Source organism: Anomaloglossus baeobatrachus, chromosome 2 (genome assembly GCF_048569485.1).
Source record: "Anomaloglossus baeobatrachus isolate aAnoBae1 chromosome 2, aAnoBae1.hap1, whole genome shotgun sequence".
Lineage (NCBI taxonomy): Eukaryota > Metazoa > Chordata > Amphibia > Anura > Aromobatidae > Anomaloglossus > Anomaloglossus baeobatrachus.
Window position 1 is genome coordinate 678,129,164 of NC_134354.1, and position 23,007 is coordinate 678,152,170.

At 46.0% G+C, this 23,007-nt stretch overlaps 1 protein-coding gene across 7 annotated transcripts in view; it reads left to right on the top strand.

Annotated features, from left to right (window-relative positions):
* Positions 1-23,007, top strand: part of HDAC7 (histone deacetylase 7) — a 533,886-nt gene that overhangs the window by 495,755 nt on the left and 15,124 nt on the right. For 6 of the 7 annotated variants that reach the window (XM_075337158.1, XM_075337160.1, XM_075337155.1 and 3 more), the window contains 5 exons: positions 1,426-1,533; positions 2,828-2,883; positions 3,016-3,103; positions 11,730-11,849; positions 14,340-14,437. In XM_075337158.1, the coding sequence (XP_075193273.1) occupies positions 1,426-1,533; positions 2,828-2,883; positions 3,016-3,103; positions 11,730-11,849; positions 14,340-14,437 (470 nt within the window). Of the gene's footprint in view, positions 1-1,425; positions 1,534-2,827; positions 2,884-3,015; positions 3,104-11,729; positions 11,850-14,339; positions 14,438-14,567; positions 14,643-23,007 lie in introns of all 7 variants that reach the window. The other variant, XR_012750574.1, reaches the window with a different exon arrangement.

Genomic DNA, 23,007 nt, shown 5'->3' on the forward strand with positions numbered 1-23,007 from the left:
TACCACCAAAGCACTACCAAAATCCTAGTTCTCCACTGGACAAAGAGGGTTAACCACGTAAGAGGATGGTCCCCATGGAAAGGAACGAGTCCCTGGGATTAGCCAGCCTAGTGGGAGGGGTCAGCAGTCAGTAGAGAGTTTAGAGAGTGTGGCACACAAGACAGGTGTGTGGACGTGCCTGAGATGGGACCGTGCAGCGGTGACCCGGGGGTATAGGAGAGAGATCGCCAGGTTGGGTACCGGAGATACCGCTGGGACCGGAGCACACACGGGGCACAGGGCCCTAGATCAGGCGCCAGTTCTACACGGCTTGATAAATACCTGCCCGGTGAAGACACCTTCACGGACTTCACCGAACCAAATAATCCGGGGGTATCAGCAGTAAGCTAGGATCGGGGTTCGGACACTTACCTCCCTCACAGGGTCCGCACTGCCCACCGTACGGAGAAGGAGACTGTACCCCAAAAGGGACAGTCGGGCCCCAAACGCTCCACACTACGGAGACCCAACCAACAGAGCGTGCCAGGGACAGAGCATCCTGGGTCACTACATTGGCCCTGATACTCCAAGAGATCTGAACCAGCAACTCTAGGGTCCAAGGGAGTAGAGACTGTTAAAGACAACCTGGTGTGGTCTCTGTTATTATCCACCATCATCTCCCAGGCACGGCCCTACCTGAGAAGGGCCTAACACTATTGCTGCAATCACCACCACCTCTGGGAGTACCCACATTTAGCAGCGGCGGTTTTCTATCCTTAACCCCAACCCTCAGGTGGCGTCACATGACATTAACTCTATTCACCCCTATAAATAACCCCCATTACAAAAAGGGGCCCAGGGCACGGGACTCGACAACGGCCACCAGAGTGACATTCCCATTTGTTACCGCCTGGCACCGAGTACCCCCTTCCCTGGGCTCTACCTAATAAAACTCTTGGCCTTGACTGGACTCAATCTTTGCACAAGTTCCATAATTAATCCATTGTACATTGCTTGAAGATTGGTATTCCTGCTCTTCTTGATGGGATCTTGACCCATTGGTGTAAAGAAACATACTGTAGTCACATAGACTGCATTCACAGCTCTATATTAATGGTCTAAGGTCTTATACAGATGGCAGAGCTTTGCAAATGGAGACTATATGACGTAACATGAAGCCATAGGCACTTTGTATGACGCAGTACTTGGATATGGTCTCCAAGATGCATCAGTAGCCGGCTAGAAAACCTCTTAGTACGGCATCAAATGGATCTGAAAGTGGAGTAGCCCCATAGACACTTAGGGAGTTCTCATTGGCTTTGTAGAAATCATTAGTCATATTGTGGTGGTTTAGTCTATCTGTATTACAGCTTCCGTTATATTAATGTTACCTTTTCCCATGACCCTGTTCTCCTGCATACTCATACCTGACCTTTGTACACACAGGTTGACAGTGATACCATCTGGAATGATCTCCATTCCTCAAATGCCGCTCGTTGGGCTGCTGGTAGCGTGATAGACCTGGCATTTAAAGTTGTCACCCGGGAGTTGAAGGTACGTAATATGGCGTTCATCCCTAAAAGTGATCAGAAGTCTAATAATGTTGTATTATAGTGTCTCTTTAGATGTAATGCGGGCTTTACACGTTACGATCTATCGTGCGATTGCACGAGCGATTGTACCCGCCCCCGTCGTTTGTGTGTCACGGGCAAATCGCTGCCCATGTCTCACAAAGTCGTTAAACCGCCGTCACACGTACTTACCTGCTGAGCGACCTCACTGTGGGCGGCGAACATCCTTTTCCTGAAGGGGGAGGGACGGTCGGCATCACAGCGACGTCACACAGCCGCCGGCTAATAGAAGCGGAGAGGCGGAGATGAGCCCTCCTTCCTTCCACATAGCCGGCGGGTGCCGCGGGACACAGTGTTCATCGTTCCCGGGGTGTCACACGGAGCAATGTGTGCTACCCCGGGTACGATGAACAACCGGCGCCATGTTAAATAAACAATTTTTTAAAACTCAGCGACGAGTACACGACTCACGATTTGTGAGCGATTCTGCGTCGCTCGGAGGTGTCACACGAGACCTCATCGTGAACGATGCCGGATGTGCGTCACGAAAACCGTGTACCCTGACGATGCATCGCACGATAGCTCGTCTTGTGTAAAGCCCGCATAATACCATATGTATGTTAAAGGGAATCTGTCAGAATCTGTCCCCTTCACCAACAGCATATATGGACATACATAGTTTCCTGAGTAATTAGCATTTTAAATTAGGTGTTAAGTGCTTTGGGCATGGCAGAGCACATAAGTTATTTCACCAAGCAGCACCAGCCTCTTTAGCCTGATTGATGGATCACTGTCTAAGGTCATCTTGCAGACAGTGAGCTATCAATTAAGCTAAAGAGGCGGGTGCAGGGCGGGAAGACAACCTCAGGAGGCAGTGGCTTCTTAAGTGCCTAGAGTATTTAATGCATCATTGACATATGAATGAAATTGCTAATTACTCGGGAATGCGGCAACAGATGGAAGATATAAGTGTTAGTGGATTTACATATTAAAGATCAGCCTGCCCTATATTTGGTTTGGGGTGGATGATCTTCCTGACTGATTTCCTTTTAAGAAAAACAAAGGCTTGAAATGCAAATATAAAACTTTCTTAACAGTGTGTCATCATCTCTTCAGACTTTTTATCCTTTCCTACTCCATCTGCTTGGATGATCTCTAAAATAATAGATCTTAAGATCTGCTTTACAAGGGCGGGCAAAAGTTATTCAGGCCTAGAGCTAAAATAATAAAGGGAATCCTGGAGTCATCTCATCGCGGACTTCTCTTCTTTCTTACAGAATGGATTTGCCTTGGTGAGGCCCCCAGGACATCATGCGGACCCTTCCAACGCCATGTATGAACATGTTTTATTTGCACTTCTGCTAACATTGCTGAGACATTATATATTCCTGACTGAGGCCTTGTGTTTCTCTGGTGGCCTCTTCATAAGTGACGTGTCCTGACACTGGGCTTCTTGTCTCTCCAGGGGGTTCTGCTTCTTCAATTCTGTAGCCATTGCAGCCAAGCAACTGCAGCAAAGACTGGATGTAAGGAAGATTCTTATAGTGGACTGGGTGAGTACTGCAGTTTCCCATATTTCATAGTGCTGTAGGCTCCCAATTTTCTTATCATCATCAATGAAGTAACAAAACGTCCACATGGGTCATTTTGGCAGCAGAATTTCACACCTCCGTCTCCAAGACTTTTCTCGTGCCGTGCCTGTTTTCTGGAATGCACTACCCCAAAGAATGCGACTAATATCCAGCCCCCAAGTTTTTAAGCGGACATTAAAAACACATCTCTTCAGACAAGCTTATCATCATAACTTACTAACCTAACTCTCCCCTGTCCCACCTTTTAAATGCTACTCGTAACCTTCTCTCTCCTATTTCTGTCCTCACATTCTACATACAACCAATAGCACGTAAGGGCATTCAAAAGGTTACTGTCTAAAGACCAGATCATTCATCTTTATATGTAACCAATTAACTAGCATAACGATGGCCGGCCAGATCTACAAGTGTGCTTCACCTCTTGTGTCCCCCTTCTTCCCCATAGATTGTAAGCTTTTGAGCAGGGCCCTCATTCCTACTGTAGCTATTGAATTATGTACTATTTTGTTTTGTATTTGTCTATACAACCCCCCACCGGATTGTAAAGTGCTGCGGAATATGTTGGCGCTATATAAATAAACTTTATTATTATGGCAAAAATCCTGCAGCAAAATCACCAAATTGTGCTGATTTTAATGTGAAAATGTTGTGTATTTGGTGAGTTTTTGATGCTGCCTAATTTTGCTTGCCAAAGAATGCAACACATTAGGGTATGTGCACAGATTGAGTATTTACAGCAGATTTTTATACACCAAAAAAGTGATAGCTGGGAATAAAAATGGTGCATCAAATATATTTAGTTTGTGTTTTTATATGTGTTTTCATTGCGTTTTATCCCATTTAATTTGAAATTTGGAAAAACACTGACAGAATTGAAATGCTGTAGATTTGAAAAAAATGTTTTGCAGCCACATTCCCAATATGAGTATTTGGGGAGTTTTTGATGCTGCAGAATTTCTGCTCCTATTATATAAAATAGGTTACTTGCGTTTTTGTTGCATTTTTGACACCGTGGTTTTGGCATGTCATGTTTAAAATAAAGCTGTTTTTGTTTTTCCTGGTATTTGGCTTTGACAAAACCTTTTTTGATAAAATTATATGCAGATTACATGCATTTTTGTAGTGGAAATGCACTATAAGTGCATTTGTATTTTTTACCTGTCAATTTTCTGAATCAAATGCAAGTCTATGAGGATAATATGCTCCTAAAACTCAGTGTACCCACAGGAGAAATTGACCTGCTGCGGATTTGAAACGCAAACGCATCGCAGGTCATTGTATGCAACACAAAAAAGTAGCCCACTGGGCAGATTTCTATAAATCCCATCCATTTTGCTGGAACTGTAAAACGCTGTGTTATTAAGGCCCCTTTCACACGTCAGTGATTCTGGTACGTTTGTGCTTTTTTTTTATACGTACCAGAATCACTGACATACGCAGACCCATTCTAATCAATGGGTCTGCTCACACATCAGTGATTTTTCACTGAACTTGTCTCCGTGCAGAATCACGGCCACGGGTGCACGCTGCACGGAGACAAGTCAGTTTTTTTCTGGCATCACTGATGACCCACGGACCACACTATGGTGTGATCCTTGTGTGATCAGTGAAACACTTACCAGAAAATCACGGACATATTAAATATTTTCAACTTACCTTGCCTGCGATTCGCTCTGCAGCCTCTGCTCTCGGCAGCTCCTGTCTGGCTCATGAATATTCATGAGAGCAGGAACAGCCAACCAGGAAGTAGGTGCAGAGAGCGGTGGGCGGACGCTGCAGAGCCGAGGAGATCAGCATCATGGAGAGCAGGAGCAAAGGCAGGTGAGTAATGTCCATATGCAATGACGGATTGCACACAGACAATCCATGTGTGCCGTGAATCATGGAACACGGAGGGACATGTGCGTGTTTTACACGTCAGTGAAGAATGTCAGTGTTTTTCACTGACGTGTGAAACGGGCCTAACACAGCAAAAATATAAAGCATCAAAAACTCACTGTGGGCACATGCTACTACAACTTCCTTAATATAATAAGCCTCTGCTGGGCCAGGCAGATCCATATTGTTCATCTACCGGACAGTTGCTCGATCATGTAGCATTGTCCACTGCTAATATTTCATGCACTGCACCAGGGGGACACTGCAGGAATGAGATAACCACAAAAGAAGAAAACATGGGTCCTTCCGACACTAGGAACATACTGATAAAGGAAATAGAACATGTTGACTTCATCCTTTGTACAAATTTTGCATTTGGGCACAACAGTTTGAAGATCAGCCTGATGAACATGTAGAATTAAAAAATAAAAATATATTGTTTTTTTATACCACTGCATGTTAAAATATGGAGTCCATATTTAGATCATATTGTGCTTTTTGTTTTCTTATTAGATCTTATGGGAATTAATGGATTTTGTGGACCACGTTTAGGCCTGACTTACATTACGACGTTTTGTAGCGCTACTGATTTTATTGTAAAGCAATACATTGATTTGACTGCAGCTGCCACTTAAAGCATCACTCCAGCATTTTTTTGGAGTGGTGCTTTAATTTTAAGTCCCCTGCCCCCGGTTTTATACTCACCCTCTGGCATCTTCACCTTTTTTTGGCGTCACTTCGGTCTTGCGGCGCCATCTTGTAACCAGAACGTCTGACTGACCGGAAATCAGAAGTGATATCACAAGTTCTCAATGCATCTCTGAAAGCCAGAACAAGGCTCTCATAGACTTGTATTGTATTGAGTTGTGACCTCCAGGCAAGCTCCATATAACACTGTAACTGCCAGCAGGTCACAAATCGCGACGGTGATAACAGATGAAGACGCTGGAGGGTGAGTACAAGACAGGAGGTAGGGGACTTTAGATTTAAAGCACCACTCCAGCTGTAAAATAAAGAATACAAATGCTGGAGTGGTGCTTTAATAGTTCGAATCAAACAGTAGCACTACAAAAAGTCGCAGTGTAGCCCAGGCCTTAGGGCAAATCCAGACATCCGTTTTTGCGTATGAGTTTTTTCTGTGTATTTCACAGAATTTGCACCTATCTTAGTTTAAGGGACTGTTCACATGTCCTCGTACTGTCCGTTATCACGGACTGCTAAGTAGGAGAAGGTACAGAAACCTTTTTGGTTTTTGTTTTTTTCTCATCTGAGAAAATCTGATGAAACTCAGATCAAACTCATAGGACACTGCCAAAAGTCGGAATAAACTCTAAACAAAATCACTGATGAAACTAAGATTGTTTTTGCGGCACGTGAAAAAAAAGTCGCCTGAACGAGCCCGAACTGAAGCTTATAAACTGTGAGTTGGGTTTGGCAGAGGCTGTGGAATTGAGGTACCACGGTGTTACTGATGGTGTCACTTAGGAGGTGATTTGTGGTTGCCTACAGTTGTGGTAAGGTTTAATTATCCTCTTAGGGTGCATTCAGCAGTGGATAATGGTATCAGATGTGTTTCTTTATTCTGGTGTTGTGGCTTTCTCTGAAGCTGTGGTAGTTGCATGAGCAAATGTTTTGTTGTTTTGTTTCTTTAATATATAGGGTCAGTGGTTGGTTTTGACTTAGGTGTTAGGTCTGCATTTGTGAATGGTGGAGGACTTGTCTTACTAAGTAGTGAGTCAGTTTTCTGCTTTATGATTTTATGGTGATGCAGCTGTTATTTGTTTGCTGAGGTAATAATATTTTTTGCATAAAAATATAAGCATCTTCCCTGCATTATGTTGCCCAAGTTTAAGTGTCATGGTGGGGTGGGAAGGAAAATCCCTCAAAGGTTAGAATTGGCTTTTTCTGTGTGACCAGGTCACACAGATCTCACTGCCAGCCCCTACTGTGATTACAAGTGCCAGGAGGAGAGGAGCGTTATTACATCCTCTACTCTTCATATATACCGGACATATACCTCTGCTCCTCCCACCACTTACATACAACACTCTACATTATGTGTGACTATAAGGACAAACAGCTCTGATCTCTTCTCCCACATTTAATTCAGATCTTGAGCCACTTTATCATGATGTGACAGCATGTAAAAACTGTGACAGGTCCTCTTTAAGTACAGAAAATAAATGAAAAATATGACCAAAGAATACCTTCCTTTAAAGGGAATCTGTCAACAGGTTTTTGAGACACTCAAAATGTGTCACTTACTGGGCTGCTTAGTGTAGTTTTGATAAAACCACTGATTGATTAGCAGTAGATTATCATTACAGGACTACCTGGCATGCTGCTAGGTAGTCCAGCATATTCATGAGCTCTGTATAACTGCTAGATCTGCAGCAGAGAAAATATTGATTTTATCAAAATGACAGCAAACAGCTCAGTAAGTGACACATCACTGGAATCAGGGTCTCTGTCTCTACATTATGCTGCTTTAAGATGAGGTGACAGATTCCCTGTAAAGAGTTATTCCTGTCTCCAAAATCCTATCCCAATGTGTAATAGTAATAGCAGCAGCAGTCTACAATTACGGTACAAATCTAGCATATGTCTCCTGATTAGTTATGTCACTTACCTCATGTGCCGGGCATTGCAATAGCTTAGATATACATGTTTACAAATATGAGTGGTCATAATCATGGATAATTAAGCTACAGCAATCTGCTGCACAGGATGTAAGCAACATAGGTGAACTGTCTGATTACAAGTATCCGAATTACAAGTATCAGACCATACCTACGACATATTGGGATACGATCTTGTAGATGAGAATACCCCTATTAAAGGTTCTATTTTTTTATCACATTTTGTGTATATATATATATATATATATATATATTATATACACACATACATATATACACACGCCCCTGTTATATATATATATATATACTAGAAGGTGGCCCGATTCTACGCATCGGGTATTCTAGAATTTACGTATTGTGTAGTTCATGTATGATTTTTGATATATATATATATATATATATATATATATATATATAGATGTTGTTGTGTGTAGTTACCAAGTGTTTGTGTAGGGCGCTGTACATGTTCTGGGTATTGTCTGGGTGTGACGGGGGGAGAGAGCGGTGTTTGTGGAGCACTGTGTGTCTGTAGCGTTGTGTGTGTGTGTTGCGCGGTTTGTGTGTGTGTGGTGTGTTTTGGGGGAGGTATGTTTTGTGCAATGTGTGTGTTGTGCGGTATGTGCGTATATTTGTGTGTGCAGCGTTGTCTGTGTGTGTGGGTGTCTGTGTAGGGCAGTTGTTTGTGGTTCCCAGTGTGTGTGTGGTGTGTTGTGCAGTGTGTGTGTGTGTGTGTGTGTGTGTGTGTGTGTGTTGGGGGGAGGTGTGCACTTCCCATCGTGCTCCATCCCCCATGCAGCGCACTCGCCATCGTGCTCCATCCCCCATGCAGCGCACTCCCCATCATGCTCCATCCCCTATGCTGCGCACCCCCCATCGTGCTCCATCCGCCATGCTGCGCACTCCCAAACGTCCTCCATCCGCCATGCTGCGCACTCCCAAACGTGCTCCATCCGCCATGCTGCGCACTCCCAAACGTGCTCCATCCGCCATGCTGCGCACTCCCAAACGTGCTCCGTGCGCCATGCTGCGCACTCCCAAACGTGCTCCATCCCCCATGCTGCGCACCCCCCATCGTGCTCCATCCCCCATGCTGCACCAGCATCAGCCTCTCTACCCGCAGCATCAGCCTTTCTCCTCCCAGCATCAGCCTCTCTACCCGCAGCATCAGCCTCTCTCATCCCAGCATCAGCCTCTGTCATCCCAGCATCAGCCTCTGTCATCCCAGCATCAGCCTCTGTCATCCCAGCATCAGCCTCTGTCATCCCAGCATCAGCCTCTATCATCCCAGCATCAGCCTCTCTCCTCCCAGCATCAGCCTCTCTCCTCCCAGCATCAGCCTCTCTCCTCCCAGCATCAGCCTCTCTCCTCCCAGCATCAGCCTCTCTCCTCCCAGCATCAGCCTCTCTCCTCCCAGCATCAGCCTCTCTCCTCCCAGCATCAGCCTCTCTCCTCCCAGCATCAGCCTCTCTCCTCCCAGCATCAGCCTCTCTCCTCCCAGCATCAGCCTCTCTCCTCCCAGCATCAGCCTCTCTCCTCCCAGCATCAGCCTCTCTCCTCCCAGCATCAGCCTCTCTCCTCCCAGCATCAGCCTCTCTCCTCCCAGCATCAGCCTCTCTCCTCCCAGCATCAGCCTCTCTCGTCCCAGCATCAGCCTCTCTCGTCCCAGCATCAGCCTCTCTCCTCCCAGCATCAGCCTCTCTCGTCCCAGCATCAGCCTCTCTCGTCCCAGCATCAGCCTCTCTCGTCCCAGCATCAGCCTCTCTCGTCCCAGCATCAGCCTCTCTCGTCCCAGCATCAGCCTCTCTCGTCCCAGCATCAGCCTCTCTCGTCCCAGCATCAGCCTCTCTCGTCCCAGCATCAGCCTCTCTCGTCCCAGCATCAGCCTCTCTCGTCCCAGCATCAGCCTCTCTCGTCCCAGCATCAGCCTCTCTCGTCCCAGCATCAGCCTCTCTCGTCCCAGCATCAGCCTCTCTCGTCCCAGCATCAGCCTCTCTCGTCCCAGCATCAGCCTCTCTCGTCCCAGCATCAGCCTCTCTCATCCCAGCATCAGCCTCTCTCCTCCCAGCATCAGCCTCTCTCCTCCCAGCATCAGCCTTTTCGGTCCCCAGCATCAGCCTCTCTCCTCCCAGCCTATCCCACCCTCAGCCTCCCCCAGCATCAGCCTCTCTTCTCTCAGCCTCCCCATCTCAGCCTTCCCCAGGATCAGCCTCTCTCCTCCCAGCCTCCTCCAGCACGCCGTGCTCCTCTGCCGACACTCACAGATCCGATCGCATACACTCACACACACCCGATCGCATACACTCACACACACATTGACGATATTGCACATACGCGCTCATACTCACAACATCCGGAGATACCACATGCTTCTGGCCATGTGATCCTCCGGCAGGTCCTGGAAGCTCACAGCACAATATCGCCGCCGAGAAGCAAGCGATATCCCAGGATGTTGTGAGTATGTGGATGCGATGTGATGTGTGTGTGTGAGAGTGAGTGTGATCTGATGTGTGTGTGTGTGTGTGTGCTGTTATGTGTGTGCGTGTGTGTATTTTTCGCCGCTGCAGGACCTTGATGCGCTGGTAACTATGCTACCATGGTTACCAGCGCATCTCGTCCCCCGCGCGCACGGGAGCCCACACCAGCATACGCCGGCCAGCCCCAGCAATGCGAGGGTATGTGTCGGCTGGTTTGGCGGCGTACGCTGATGTGGGCTCCCAGGGGTACAGTACTCACCTGGTAGTCGTAGCTCCGTGACCGTGTCGGTTCGGGGAATGCGGGGGGGGCGGGGCCAGAGCTAGCGTGCATTGCGTGAGGGGGGCGGGGCGTGGCCGAGTTGCCAATGCCTGCAGGGTGCCGGGGCGAGAGGCCAATCTGTGGGGGGGGCGGAGCTTGGGTGAGCGGCCGGCCAATCCGTGTGGGGGCGCAGCCTGGGCGAGTGGCCAATCCGTGCGGGGGGGCGGGGCCATGGCGAGCCCAGCGGCCAATCAGCTTTGTGTCACCGTAAGGACACAATTTTGGAGCAAGACAGACAGACAGAATAAGGCAATTTATATATATATATATATATATATATATATATATATATATATATATATATATATATATATATATATATATATATATATATATATATATATATATATATATATATATATATATATGTATGTATATGTAATGTGTGTATATATATGTAATGTGTGTATATATATGTAATATGTATATATATGTAATATGTATATATATGTAATATGTATATATATATATATATATATGTATATATATGTAATATGTATATATATATATATATATATATATATATATATATATATATATATATATATATATATATATATATATATATATATATATATATATATATATATATATATATATATATATATATATATATATATAATATATATATATATATATATATATATATATATATATATATATATATATATATATATATACACCCCCCCTTGCAGCATGAGAAAGTATTGTGTGTTATTGCTGCTTGTCCAAAATGGCTTGGAACAGATTCTTGGAGTTCAAAACGAGAGTACTACGCAAAATAATTACTTTAAAAAAAATATATACACACACAATACAGTCCCACCTTCCATTCCCAGGTGACTTACTTCTGTATCTTCTTGTTCAATTAGTATCATGGTGAATGTATTGGTGACACTACATATAGTCATGGTCATGTTCCACTGAAGTCCTGCACATTTGATGGCACGAAGGCTCAACCTCTTGTGTTGAAAGACTTGATATGGGCTGAGTTATATTTGGTTGTTGCATGTTACGTGGTTTCTTGAACCTGATTATTCTCCCTCTGTAAAGATCATAGATTTATTTGAAATCCTATTCTACCATCTGATCTATTTTGGTTTCGTATTTGGCCTAAATTTCCTTACTTTTTTGGGCAGACATATTAGACCAGTTCATATCTGCCTTTATATTGGTTCCTATTTGTCCCAAATGTCAATGATTTGTGGAATTGTTGTAGTATTTTGCGTTCTATATCGGTCTTTGAGTAACCAAGTCTTTATTTTCTCATTGATTAGGATGTGCACCATGGCAATGGAACTCAACGAGTTTTTTACAGAGACCCCAATGTTTTGTACATCTCCCTCCATCGACACGATGATGGCAACTTCTTTCCTGGGAGCGGAGCTGCTGACGAGGTGATCAGAGTCTCAGTAATGACACGAGTCTGTCAGTGGTTTCTAATCCATAGCGTTACTCCACTTCCTGCTGGTTAACCGCCTGTCACAAGGCAGACGGGGGCTTTGGCTTATACAATATTTTCAGCCCTTCATAGTAAGACTCCACTTCTTGGTATTCCAAGCCGTGCACTTTCTTACTATAATCGCAGACAGATGACATAGTTAGAAGGCTAGGATTGACATTGCTGATCACGTGCTGCTTCTACTACTGAAGGGACTCTTGGGGATGAAGGGCTGAGAGGATTTTGCATTGTAAACAGTTTATCATCATCACTTTGATATTTTGAGGAACAAAGGATTTTGCAAGAAACAGGGAGGAAAGATGCAGAACAGATGGGAAATATACGTTCCTGCCCAAAATAACTCCTTTGAAAACAATGTTATAAAAGTGATAGACAGAATGCTTGCTTTTCATCATTTGAAGCTTTGCAAGAAAAAAAAAACTTTTATCTCCTGAACTGTTAACCTTTTAGCTGCACAAGGAGCCTGAAGCTTCACATTGCCAGTCAGGATCACTTTATCTTGAGAAACTCCCGTCCACTCCTGTGTTATTTTTGGGTGGTTGTCTTATCAACCTAGATGTTGTTTTGACATATTCCTGACCAAGCAGCTGATCAAGGGTGTTTGGCTCAAAATAACCAGTTCTGATTCTGGTTTTCACTTTCACACATTCCCTGTCATCTGTCAGTGTAAATATTGTTAGACTGGATATATTTGTTGTTTTTTATTTTCCATCATATAGGAATTAATATTCCTGTGATATTAGTGATTTGATTGATTTTTAGCCTCCTTCCTGCCCATCATATAGGAATTAATATTTCTGTGATATTAGTGATTTGATTGATTTTTAGCCTCCTTTCTGCCCATCATATAGGAATTAATATTCCTGTGATATTAGTGATTTGATTGATTTTTAGCCTCCTTCCTATCAATCATATAGGAATTAATATTCCTGTGATATTAGTGATTTGATTGATTTTTAGCCTCCTTCCTGCATTGCCACATGTGTATCCATGTATGTGCAAATGTGATACTGATCTTACAGGACAAGATGTGGTCTACTGGTTAGGCTTTGGCATGACAGGGCTGCGGTCATGGCAAAGCTTTGACTCTTTTGGAGAAGAAGTAGAATAGATCCTTGGCTCTCAACCTGTGCTTTGCCAGCATACTAGGGGTTACTGAATCAACCAAAAAGTCATGGGTTGACTGTCCATTAATATATAGAAATGATGACTGAGAATGGAATAAAGTTTTGGGCACAAAATTCATATATTCTACACACAATAGAAAGTGACAATGTCTATATAGGAGGTAGAAATGCACAAGAGCCACCAACAACGATTGTTCAGGACAAAAAAAATAATCAGAAAGGGATCATTTTACTGTTTTTGATGAATTTGCCAATATAAAAAAATTATCAAACCATCTTGTGTATATTGATTCTCCCTTCTCATCATTTAATGAAATTCAGACACCCCCATCCTTTTTTCTCTTGGAAGATAAGATGTTGCTAGTAGACAGCAGCTTTATCCCCTCTCCTCTCAGAAAATGTGTATGGGGGAGTTGAGAGGGACACCAGGTTTTTGCTGAGGGCAGCATGAAGTATAGATTGAGGCCCTTATTCCAGTGATATGTCAGTTACTGGGCTTATCTGCTGCAGATCTTCCAGTTCTTTAAATTCTGAGATCGGTATCACCCTCCACACCACTTATCAGTAGCTTTCTGTGTACACTGTGCGTAGGCAGAAAGCTGCCAATCATTGGTGGGTCCAGGGTTATACAGAGCACATGAACATGGAGGACTACATGGCAGATGGTTTTCTAATCCATTATTGATAATCTCCTGCTGATAAAACAAAGATTTTACCAAAAACACAGCAAGCAGCCCAATAAGTGACTCATTGTTATGCTGATCTCAGATTAGGTGGCTAAAACCTCGTTAAACTCCCTTTTTAAGAGTACCCTATAATCATTAGATTTGTAGAGAATTCTTCTGATTTTTGCATGAACATCCAGTAACAATCCAATTGCTCTGACCAGTTAGGGGCGGACATATCATTGGTTCAGCCTGTGCAGCCGCACAGAAGCCCAAAAGCTAAGGAGGCCCATTCCTTCCTCCAAAGCTCTTGGAGTTGTGCATTTTAATGAGCACTTGGGCTTCACAGGGCCCATATATTGTTCTTGCCGAGGGACCCTTTTCTGTCTGTGTCCACCAGTGTGACCAGTAATGTATGAGAAGATATGTAGGCACCACTATGCTAGCAACCCCTGTAGTTTTTGGCATGGAAAAGATTTTACAGATCACTCCCACAGCTGTTATGCGTGACCAAACCTCACCTGGATCCGTTCACCTCAAACCTTCCACAATGACCCTGGATCATCACTCTGTTCAAAGCATTTGTCTATTCATTGCATATTATCATGCACTTACATGTGATCTTAATCACAGGTTGGTGCCAACAGTGGAGAGGGCTTCAACGTGAATGTTGCCTGGGCAGGAGGTTTGGACCCCCCTATGGGTGATGCAGAGTATCTTGCCGCATTCAGGTGAGTCTCTAAGTGTAATCCTCTACCCTTCCCTTTTCCTTGCCTTTCCCTCTTTTTCTAGGTTTCCTTCCTCATCTACTCTGCTCCCACTTTTCACTCCTTTTCGTTTCTGTCTTTTCTGACCTTGTAGTGCATTTTAGTGCTGGTGGAATATGCCGGATGAGGAGAGCTGGGGACTGAAGCCCTCTGGGTGTCCACAGTACAGGTATTATTTGGGCAATATCTGTGCAGCCCTCTCCCAATTAGACATGTGTATCATTATCTATACACCTAACAGGTACAAATAACATGAGTTGCTGTGGACTGACTTACCCAACACATTCTGCACTTATTAGTTTGACAGGTGTGCCATATACACAGCCATTCTCCGAGACACCAAATGAAGAGGACTAAATTTATTAAGCCATGTGGCTATTGTTTGGGGACTTTGCATGGCCATACTAATAATTTTTTTAGACTGTTTGGAGTGCTCTGAAATTAACCTATGTGCTCAGAGAGTGGCATGCAGCCCAATGCCAGGTAATATTAAGCGATGCCCGTCCTCACTACCAGCACCGGTCCTCCCTGTTGTCGCTCCGCTTTCTGACTTGCTAGGAAATATTTTCTGGTTCTTTCTCAGTTTGCACTTTCCTTTTTCTTATGGTGATGTGTTCTGGAGTGGGTACAGTGTCCTGTGAATGTGCCTTCTAATATTTCGTAGTTATTCGTGAAATGACTGGCCTTTGGGTAACTGATGCTGTCCTGCAGCAAGTCCATTTCTTCATATCTTCTATGGTTGTGGTCATGTACTTCTAGAATAAAGCTGATGTGTTTTCTTTTTCGGTGAAGATGATAAGTTTGTGAATGCAATAAAATCACACATTGCACGAAGTAATGTCTACCACAATATATTTCTCTGTGCCACAAAGTACTTTGGTATTTTATGGCACAAAATTTTGGTTCAAGTCACAAAATAGCCTGGATGTAAAATTAAAAAAAAACAAACAAACAAAAAAAAACGTAGAGGTTCGTACAGATTGACAAATATTGAGCTCATTTATAAAAATTAATGTACCGTATTTTTCGCTTTATAAGACGCACCGGAATATAAGACGCACCCCAAACTTAGACATAAAAAAGGTAAAAAAAAGAAAAATGGGGTCCGTCTTATACTCCGGTGTTCTCTTACCGGAGGGGGGCAGCAGTGGTGGTGAAGCGGGGTCACAGGAGGCACAGGTTGTGCTGGCAGGCGCGGCAGGTCAGTGGCAGCGGGGTCCGTGGTTGCAGGTGCCGTGGTTGCAGGCGCGGTGGCGTCCGCGGTGGCAGGATCCGTGGGGTCCGTGGTGGCGGCAGCAGCCGTGGCGTGTGAGCCGTGCAACAGGCCGGTGCAGTGAGTGTCCGCGGTCCCGGTTCAGTGGTGGCAGCGGCGGCGACTGCTCAGTGGTGGCAGGGACTGCTCAGTGGTGGAGTGTGTCCGCGGTCCCGGTTCAGTGGTGGCAGCGGCGGCGACGGCTCAGTGGTGGGAGTGGGGGCGACGGCTCGGTGGTGGCAGCGGCAGGGACTGCTCAGTGGTGGCGTGTGTCCGCGGTCCCGGTTCAGTGGTGGCAGCGGCGGCGGCAACTGCTCAGTGGTGGCAGCGGCAGGGACTGCTCAGTGGTGGCAGCGGCAGGGACTGCTCAGTGGTGGCGTGTGTCCGCGGTCCCGGTTCAGTGGTGGCAGCGGCGGCTCAGTGGTGGGAGCGGCGGCAACTGCTCAGTGGTGGCAGCGGCAGGGACTGCTCAGTGGTGGCGTGTGTCCGCGGTCCCGGTTCAGTGGTGGCAGCGGCGGCTCAGTAGTGGGAGCGGCGGCGACGGCTCAGTGGTGGAGTGTGTCCGCGGTCCCGATTCAAGTAATGGCGCCCGGAGCGACGCATGCGCAGATGGAGCTCTCATCCAAGGGCTCCATCTGCGCACGCGCTGACTCCCGGAGCAGCGCGTGCGCAGATGGAGCTCTCATCCAAGAGCTCCACCGGCGCCATCATTTGAAAGTGGGACCGCGGACAACTGGTAAGCTGCACAGCCGCCCGCCCCGCATGCACAGAGTGGCAGCCAGCAGGCTGCCCGCCCACCCCGCGTACAAGCCGCCGGGTACCTGTGCTTGCGTGCGGTGGCAGCCGGGTACCCATGGCTGTGTGCGGGCGGCAGATGGGTGACTGTGTGAGGGCGGCAGCCGAGTACCTGCACGGGCACCCGACTGCCGCTCGCACACAGCACCCGGCTGCCGCCCGCACACAGCCATGGGTACCCGGCTGCCACCGCATGCAAGCACAGGTACCTGGCTGCCGACCCCACACAGCACCCGCTGCCGCCCGTACACAGCCACGGGTACCCGGCTGCCGCTGCATGCAAGTACAGGTACCCGGGCGCTTGCATGCAGCCACAGGCACCCGCCCGATCGCCTCAGACAGGACCCCCCCCCCCCCCCGCTACCGCTTTATAAGACGCACCCCCCATTTTCCTCCCAAAATTTGGGGAGGAAAAGTGCGTCTTATAAAGCGAAAAATACGGTAGTTGTGTTTCATGTAGCAGCCGGAAAGCAATGGATGGGTTGCGATAGGTACTGGAATAAAGCATCTAATCATTACATGGTCTGTCCATTTTTCACTGAGATTCTTGTGATGCAGTTTAGTAGATTAGATTAAAATATTTGATTTGGGGCGGCACGATGGCTCAGTGGTTAGCAGTGCAGTCTTGCAGCGCTGGGGTCCTGCGTTCAAATCCCAACAAGGACACCATCTGCAAGGAGTTTGTATGTTCTCCCCGTGTTTGCGTGGGTTTCCTCCCACACTCCAAAGACATACAGATAGGCACTCTAGATTGTGAGCCTCAATGGGGGAACAGTATTGCTGATGTATGTAAAGTGCTGTGGAATTAATAGCGCTATATAAATAAATAAAATTCTTATTATTATTATTATTTGTGCTTAAAATTCAAGTGCATAAAATGGTCCACGGATTGAAGCTGAAAAGTGGCCATCATTGTCACTTGTTGTACTGGCTTCAATTAGGCCTTATTCAGACATTCGTATTCGGCTAAGTTCACAAATATAAAGTAATCATCCGTTACAACGGATCCACCAACAATCCGATGGAGAAAAAGTTGAGCAGGTACAATTTCTTATGTCCATTTTTTTAAATTGATTGCAGCTGGATCCGTTTTATTAACATTAATCTATGTAAAACAGATCCGTTAAAGGATTGCTATTTGGCCGTCCGATTTTTCTTTAGTTTGTAAAGGATCTGTTTTTTGGTTACTGGATTAATTTAAAATGGAAGAAAAATAGCAATCCGTTTTCTATAAACTCCAATGTTAAAAAAAATAGATCCAGCTGAAATCAATTATTTAAAACTGGACAAAAAAGTTGGGACCCTATATAACAAGAAAAAACAGCATAAAAACAACCTCCACTTCAAAAATATTATGTATTGCAAAGTGTGCACAGTACCAACATTCCAAGCTGTACTATTGAAAAAATGAGATTTTTGGCAAAAAATTGCAATTTTTCGAGCCACCCCGCCAACGTCACGGCAAATCTCCTGGGGCAGTCCTAACACTAAAATATTTTTATTTAAAGTGTGCCATGTGGCCTCACATATGCAAAATTAGGACTGCACAGCACGTACCTTGTGCTTTTCAGTCACCGTCTCCATGACTGATTCATGGTTGTGGGCGGGACAGGCCCGAGCACATGCTGCTTAGAATAAATAGCCAGTGGACGGGGTTGGATGGCCAGTGTGAACAGCCACCAACCGCCAAAAATCAATTATTTAAAACTGGACAAAAAAGTTGTCTGCTCAACTTTTTTGCCAACGGATTTCTGCAGGATTTGTTATAATAGACGATGAATGGACATGTGAACTCAGCCTTAGGGCTGCTTCTCACTTGCGAGTTTCTCTCGCATTGGAATCGGACACATGTTAGTGAATGATTCAGCTCTCATCTGCGATTTTTTTCTCAGTCCGAATCGGACTGAGAAAAAAATCGCAGCATGCTGCTTTTTTGCGAGTTTCTACTGCGAGTCTCTCCAATGCAAGTCTATGGGAGCGTGTAAAAAATCGGATGTCACGGGACGGCACTCACACCATCCTAGTGACATCCGATTTTCTAAATACATTTCTCGCAGGTTTCCTAAAACACTGGAAACGAGCGATGTCTCACAATGTCTGTCAATCACTATTCTCTGTCAGTCGGTCTCTCCCTCTCGGTCTCTATTCTCTCTCTGTCGGTCCGTCACTATCTCTGTCCCTCTCTCACAGTCTGTCAGTCATTTTCCCCCCCTCTCTCATACTCGCCGATCCCCGGCGCCGCGCTGCACGGCTTTCTCACTGCTGCGGCGGCTTTTACTATTTTGAAAAAGCCGGCCGCTCATTAAACAATCTCGTATTCCCTGCTTTCCCCGCCCACAGGCGCCTATGATTGGTTGCAGTGAGACACGCCCCCACGCTGAGTGACAGGTGTCTCACTGCACCCAATCACAGCAGCCGGTGGGCGTGTCTATACTATGCAGTGAAATAAATAAATAAATAATTTAAAAAAATGGCATGCGGTCCCCCCCAATTTTAATACCAGCCAGATAAAGCCATACGGCTGAAGGCTGGTATTCTCAGGATGGGGAGCTCCACGTTATGGGCAGCCCCCCAGCCTAACAATATCAGCCAGCAGCCGCCCAGAATTGCCGCATACATTATATGCGACAGTTCTGGGACTGTACCCGGCTCTTCCCGATTTGCCCTGGTGCGTTGGCAAATCGGGGTAATAAGGAGTTAATGGCAGCCCATAGCTGCCACTAAATCCTAGATTAATCATGTCAGGCGTCTATGAGACACCCTCCATGATTAATCTGTAAGTTACAGTAAATAAACACACACACACATGAAAAAAATCCTTTATTAGAAATAAAAAACACAAACAAATTCCCTCATTACCAATTTAATAAGCCCCAAAAAGCCCTCCATATCCGGCGTAATCCACGGACCTCCAGCGTCGCTTCCAGCATGAAGGTGACAGGAGCTGCAGCAGACACCGCCGCTCCGGTCACCTCCAAGCAGCAACTGAGGTGAGTAGCGCGATCGGCTGAGCTGTCACTGAGGTTACCCGCTGTCACTGTTGGAGGATCCAGCGGTGGCCGCGATTGACCTCAGTGACAGCTCAGCTGATCGCGCTACTCACCTCAGTTGCTGCTTGGAGGTGACCGGAGTGGCGGGGTCTTCTGCAGCTCCTGTCACCTTCATGCTGGAAGTCCGTGGATTACGCCGGATATGGAGGGCTTTTTGGGGCTTATTAAATTGGTAATGAGGGAATGTGTTTGTGTTTTTTATTTCTAATAAAGGATTTTTTCATGTGTGTGTGTGTTTATTTACTGTAACTTACAGATTAATCATGGAGGGTGTCCCATAGACGCCTGACATGATTAATCTAGGATTTAGTGGCAGCTATGGGCTGCCATTAACTCCTTATTACCCCGATTTGCCAACGCACCAGGGCAAATCGGGAAGAGCCGGGTACAGTCCCAGAACTGTCGCATATAATGTATGCGGCAATTCTGGGCGGCTGCTGGCTGATATTGTTAGGCTGGGGGGCTCCCCATAACGTGAAGCTCCCCATCCTGAGAATACCAGCCTTCAGCCGTATGGCTTTATCTGGCTGGTATTAAAAAAATTGGGGGGGAACGCACGCCATTTTTTTAATTATTTTATTTATTTATTTCACTGCACAGTATAGACACGCCCACCGGCTGCTGTGATTGGGTGCAGTGAGACATCTGTCACTCAGCGTGGGGGCGTGTCTCACTGCAACCAATCATAGGCGCCTGTGGGCGGGGAAAGCAGGGAATACGAGATTGTTTAATGAGCGGCCGGCTTTTTCAAAATAGAAAAAGCCGCCGGAGCAGTGTGAACGCCGTGCAGCGCGGCGCCGGGGATCGGTGAGTATGAGAGAGGGCTGCTAACTTCAGTCACTCGGGGGATTAGTGGTCACCGGTGAGTCCTTCACTGGTGACCGCTAATCAGGACGCGGCACAGACAGAGCCGCAGCATGACAATGAAGTCGGGTTAAGTTCACCCGAGTTCATTCTGATTGTGCGGCTCTGTTTGTGTCTGCTGTCATCGGCCATTCAGCTCTGCTACATGGCTGTCTGTGTCTGCTGCCAGCGGCCATGTAGCAGCGCTGAATGGCAGATGACATAGTAAAAAATACGCATTACACACGCATTACACACGCTAGTAAAATCATTAATTTATTCAGAAATAGCATCGCACTTGCGTTGCACTCGCACCTAACGTGAACTAAAATCAGCCGAGTTTTTTTTCAGCCCAGTCGGACCGATTTTACTTGCATAGATGTGTTTCCACCCTTAGGGCTCATGCGCACGTAACTGCTGAATATTCTGCAGCAATTTGACAGCACATGTGCGCTTTAAATCGCTGCAGAAACTTTGCATAATGGATGCAGTTTTTTTGTAGAAAAAAGCCGAATTCATGCGCTTTGGCTGCTGCCCCCACCACAAACAAAGTGGGAGATGCATCCAGAACGCAGAAATAATTGACATGCTCATTTTATACGCACGGATTTGGGTCAAACTTTTAGCATCCAAATCGCTGCACTCATAAAAGCATCGTGCGCACGTGTCATGTACAATCTACATAGACTGTGCAGGGGACGCAGGACGCATGCATTTACACTGCAGTGCTATACGTAGCGTAAATGCATGCAATTACGCAACTTGCGCACACAGCCTAAAGGCTACTTTACATGATACGACCGATTGTGCGATTTCACAATCGATCGTACCTGCCCCCGTACTTTTTGCGTCACGGGCAAATCGCTGCCCGTGGCACACAAAGTCGGTAACCCCCGTCACACGCACTTGCCTCTCTTGCGACCACGTTGTGGGCGGGAACGTCCACTTCTTGGAGTGGGAGGGACGTTCGGCGTCACAGCGACGTCACACGGCCGCCGGCCAATAGAAGGGGAGGGGCGGAGATGAGCAGGATGTAAACATCCCGCCCACCTCCTTCCTTCCACATAGAGCCGGCGGCTGACGTGGGAGGCAGGTATGCGATGTTCATCGCTCCCGTGGTGTCACACGGAGCGACGTGTGATGCCACGGGAACGATGAACAACCGGCGCCCGATTTCAGATCCGATATTATGAAACCTAGCGACCAGTACACAACTCACGATTTGTGAGCGATACTGCGTCGCTAGGAGGTGTCACACAGGCCGGCATCGCCAGCGATGCCGGATGTGCGTCACAAAAAACGTGACCCCGACGATCTATCGCACGATAGATTGTCTGGTGTAAAGCAGCCTTTAGTCGTACATGTTCTATCCATGTTAGAACACTTATCCAGTATAGACTATGGGACCACTCACATGTCTGGGTTTTGTTTTTTTTGCCTATTCATGTCAACATGGGTTCCCACAAAAAAATAGTACTCAGATGCCATGTGCAAGTTATCGGACTGATGCTCATTTTTTACTATCAGTGGGTAGGAGAAGCTTGTGAACTTTTTTTTTTAACATGAACTAATGAATGTATACATCAAAATATGGATGAAAAACACTGATCAAAATCAATCCAAATAACTCGTACACTAAAGAAAAAAAACAAACAAGCAAACGATTTATGAATGGAACCTAAGTGAGACAGCACTGGATGTAATTGGTAACTAGAGGTCACAGGAAGAGGTGAAAGACCCATAAGTATACACCCACAGCTATCTTACACTCACAAAATGTCTTAAGGATATAAAGTAAATGACTAGGAGAGGAATACGCCTTTAAAACCATCATTTTCATTTAGCACTGTCATTAAAATTTTAATTGTTACATTATCTTCCCACCATTATAGTGTATTTATATGCTAAATACAGCTGCAGTCAGTGCCACAAAACCAACCGCCTCCACTTTGTTCTGTGGTTGCAGACGATATCAATTAAACTCTCAGGCTCCACCTCTAGGCCAAACGATAGCTATCCTTTATATTGTCTGGATATTTACATTATGTTACTACAAGATGGATTCATGGATAAATGTTAAGATTCCTAATGACGTCCGCTACTTGGACAACTCCTTTATTGTTGTAGTGCTCTCCCACACCGGTGGCATTCCTATGATGACGGCTTCCAGATCTTAGGCTATGTGCGCACGTTGCGTACTGGCCCTGCATAAATTTCTGCAGCAATTTGAATAGCACACGTGCGCTTCAAATCGCTGCAGAAAGTCCGTAGTGAAAAAAAAAAGCCGATTCCATGCGCTCTGAGTGCAGCCCCTCCCATAGACAGAGCAGGAGCTGCATACAGAGCACAGGAAAGAAGTGACATGTCCCTTCTTAGAACGTGCGCTTCGTGCAGCAGCCGAAGCGCTGTGCTTTAATACGCCACGTGCGCATGGCTCCTCCTGCATAATCTTCATAGATTATGCTGAGGACGCATGCAGTTACGCTGCAGTGCAGATCGCAGCGTAACTGCATGCAGATACGTAACGTGCGCACATAGCCTTACTGCAGTTTCATCACATTGAGATCTGTATTTTCAAAAATGTTGACCTTTAC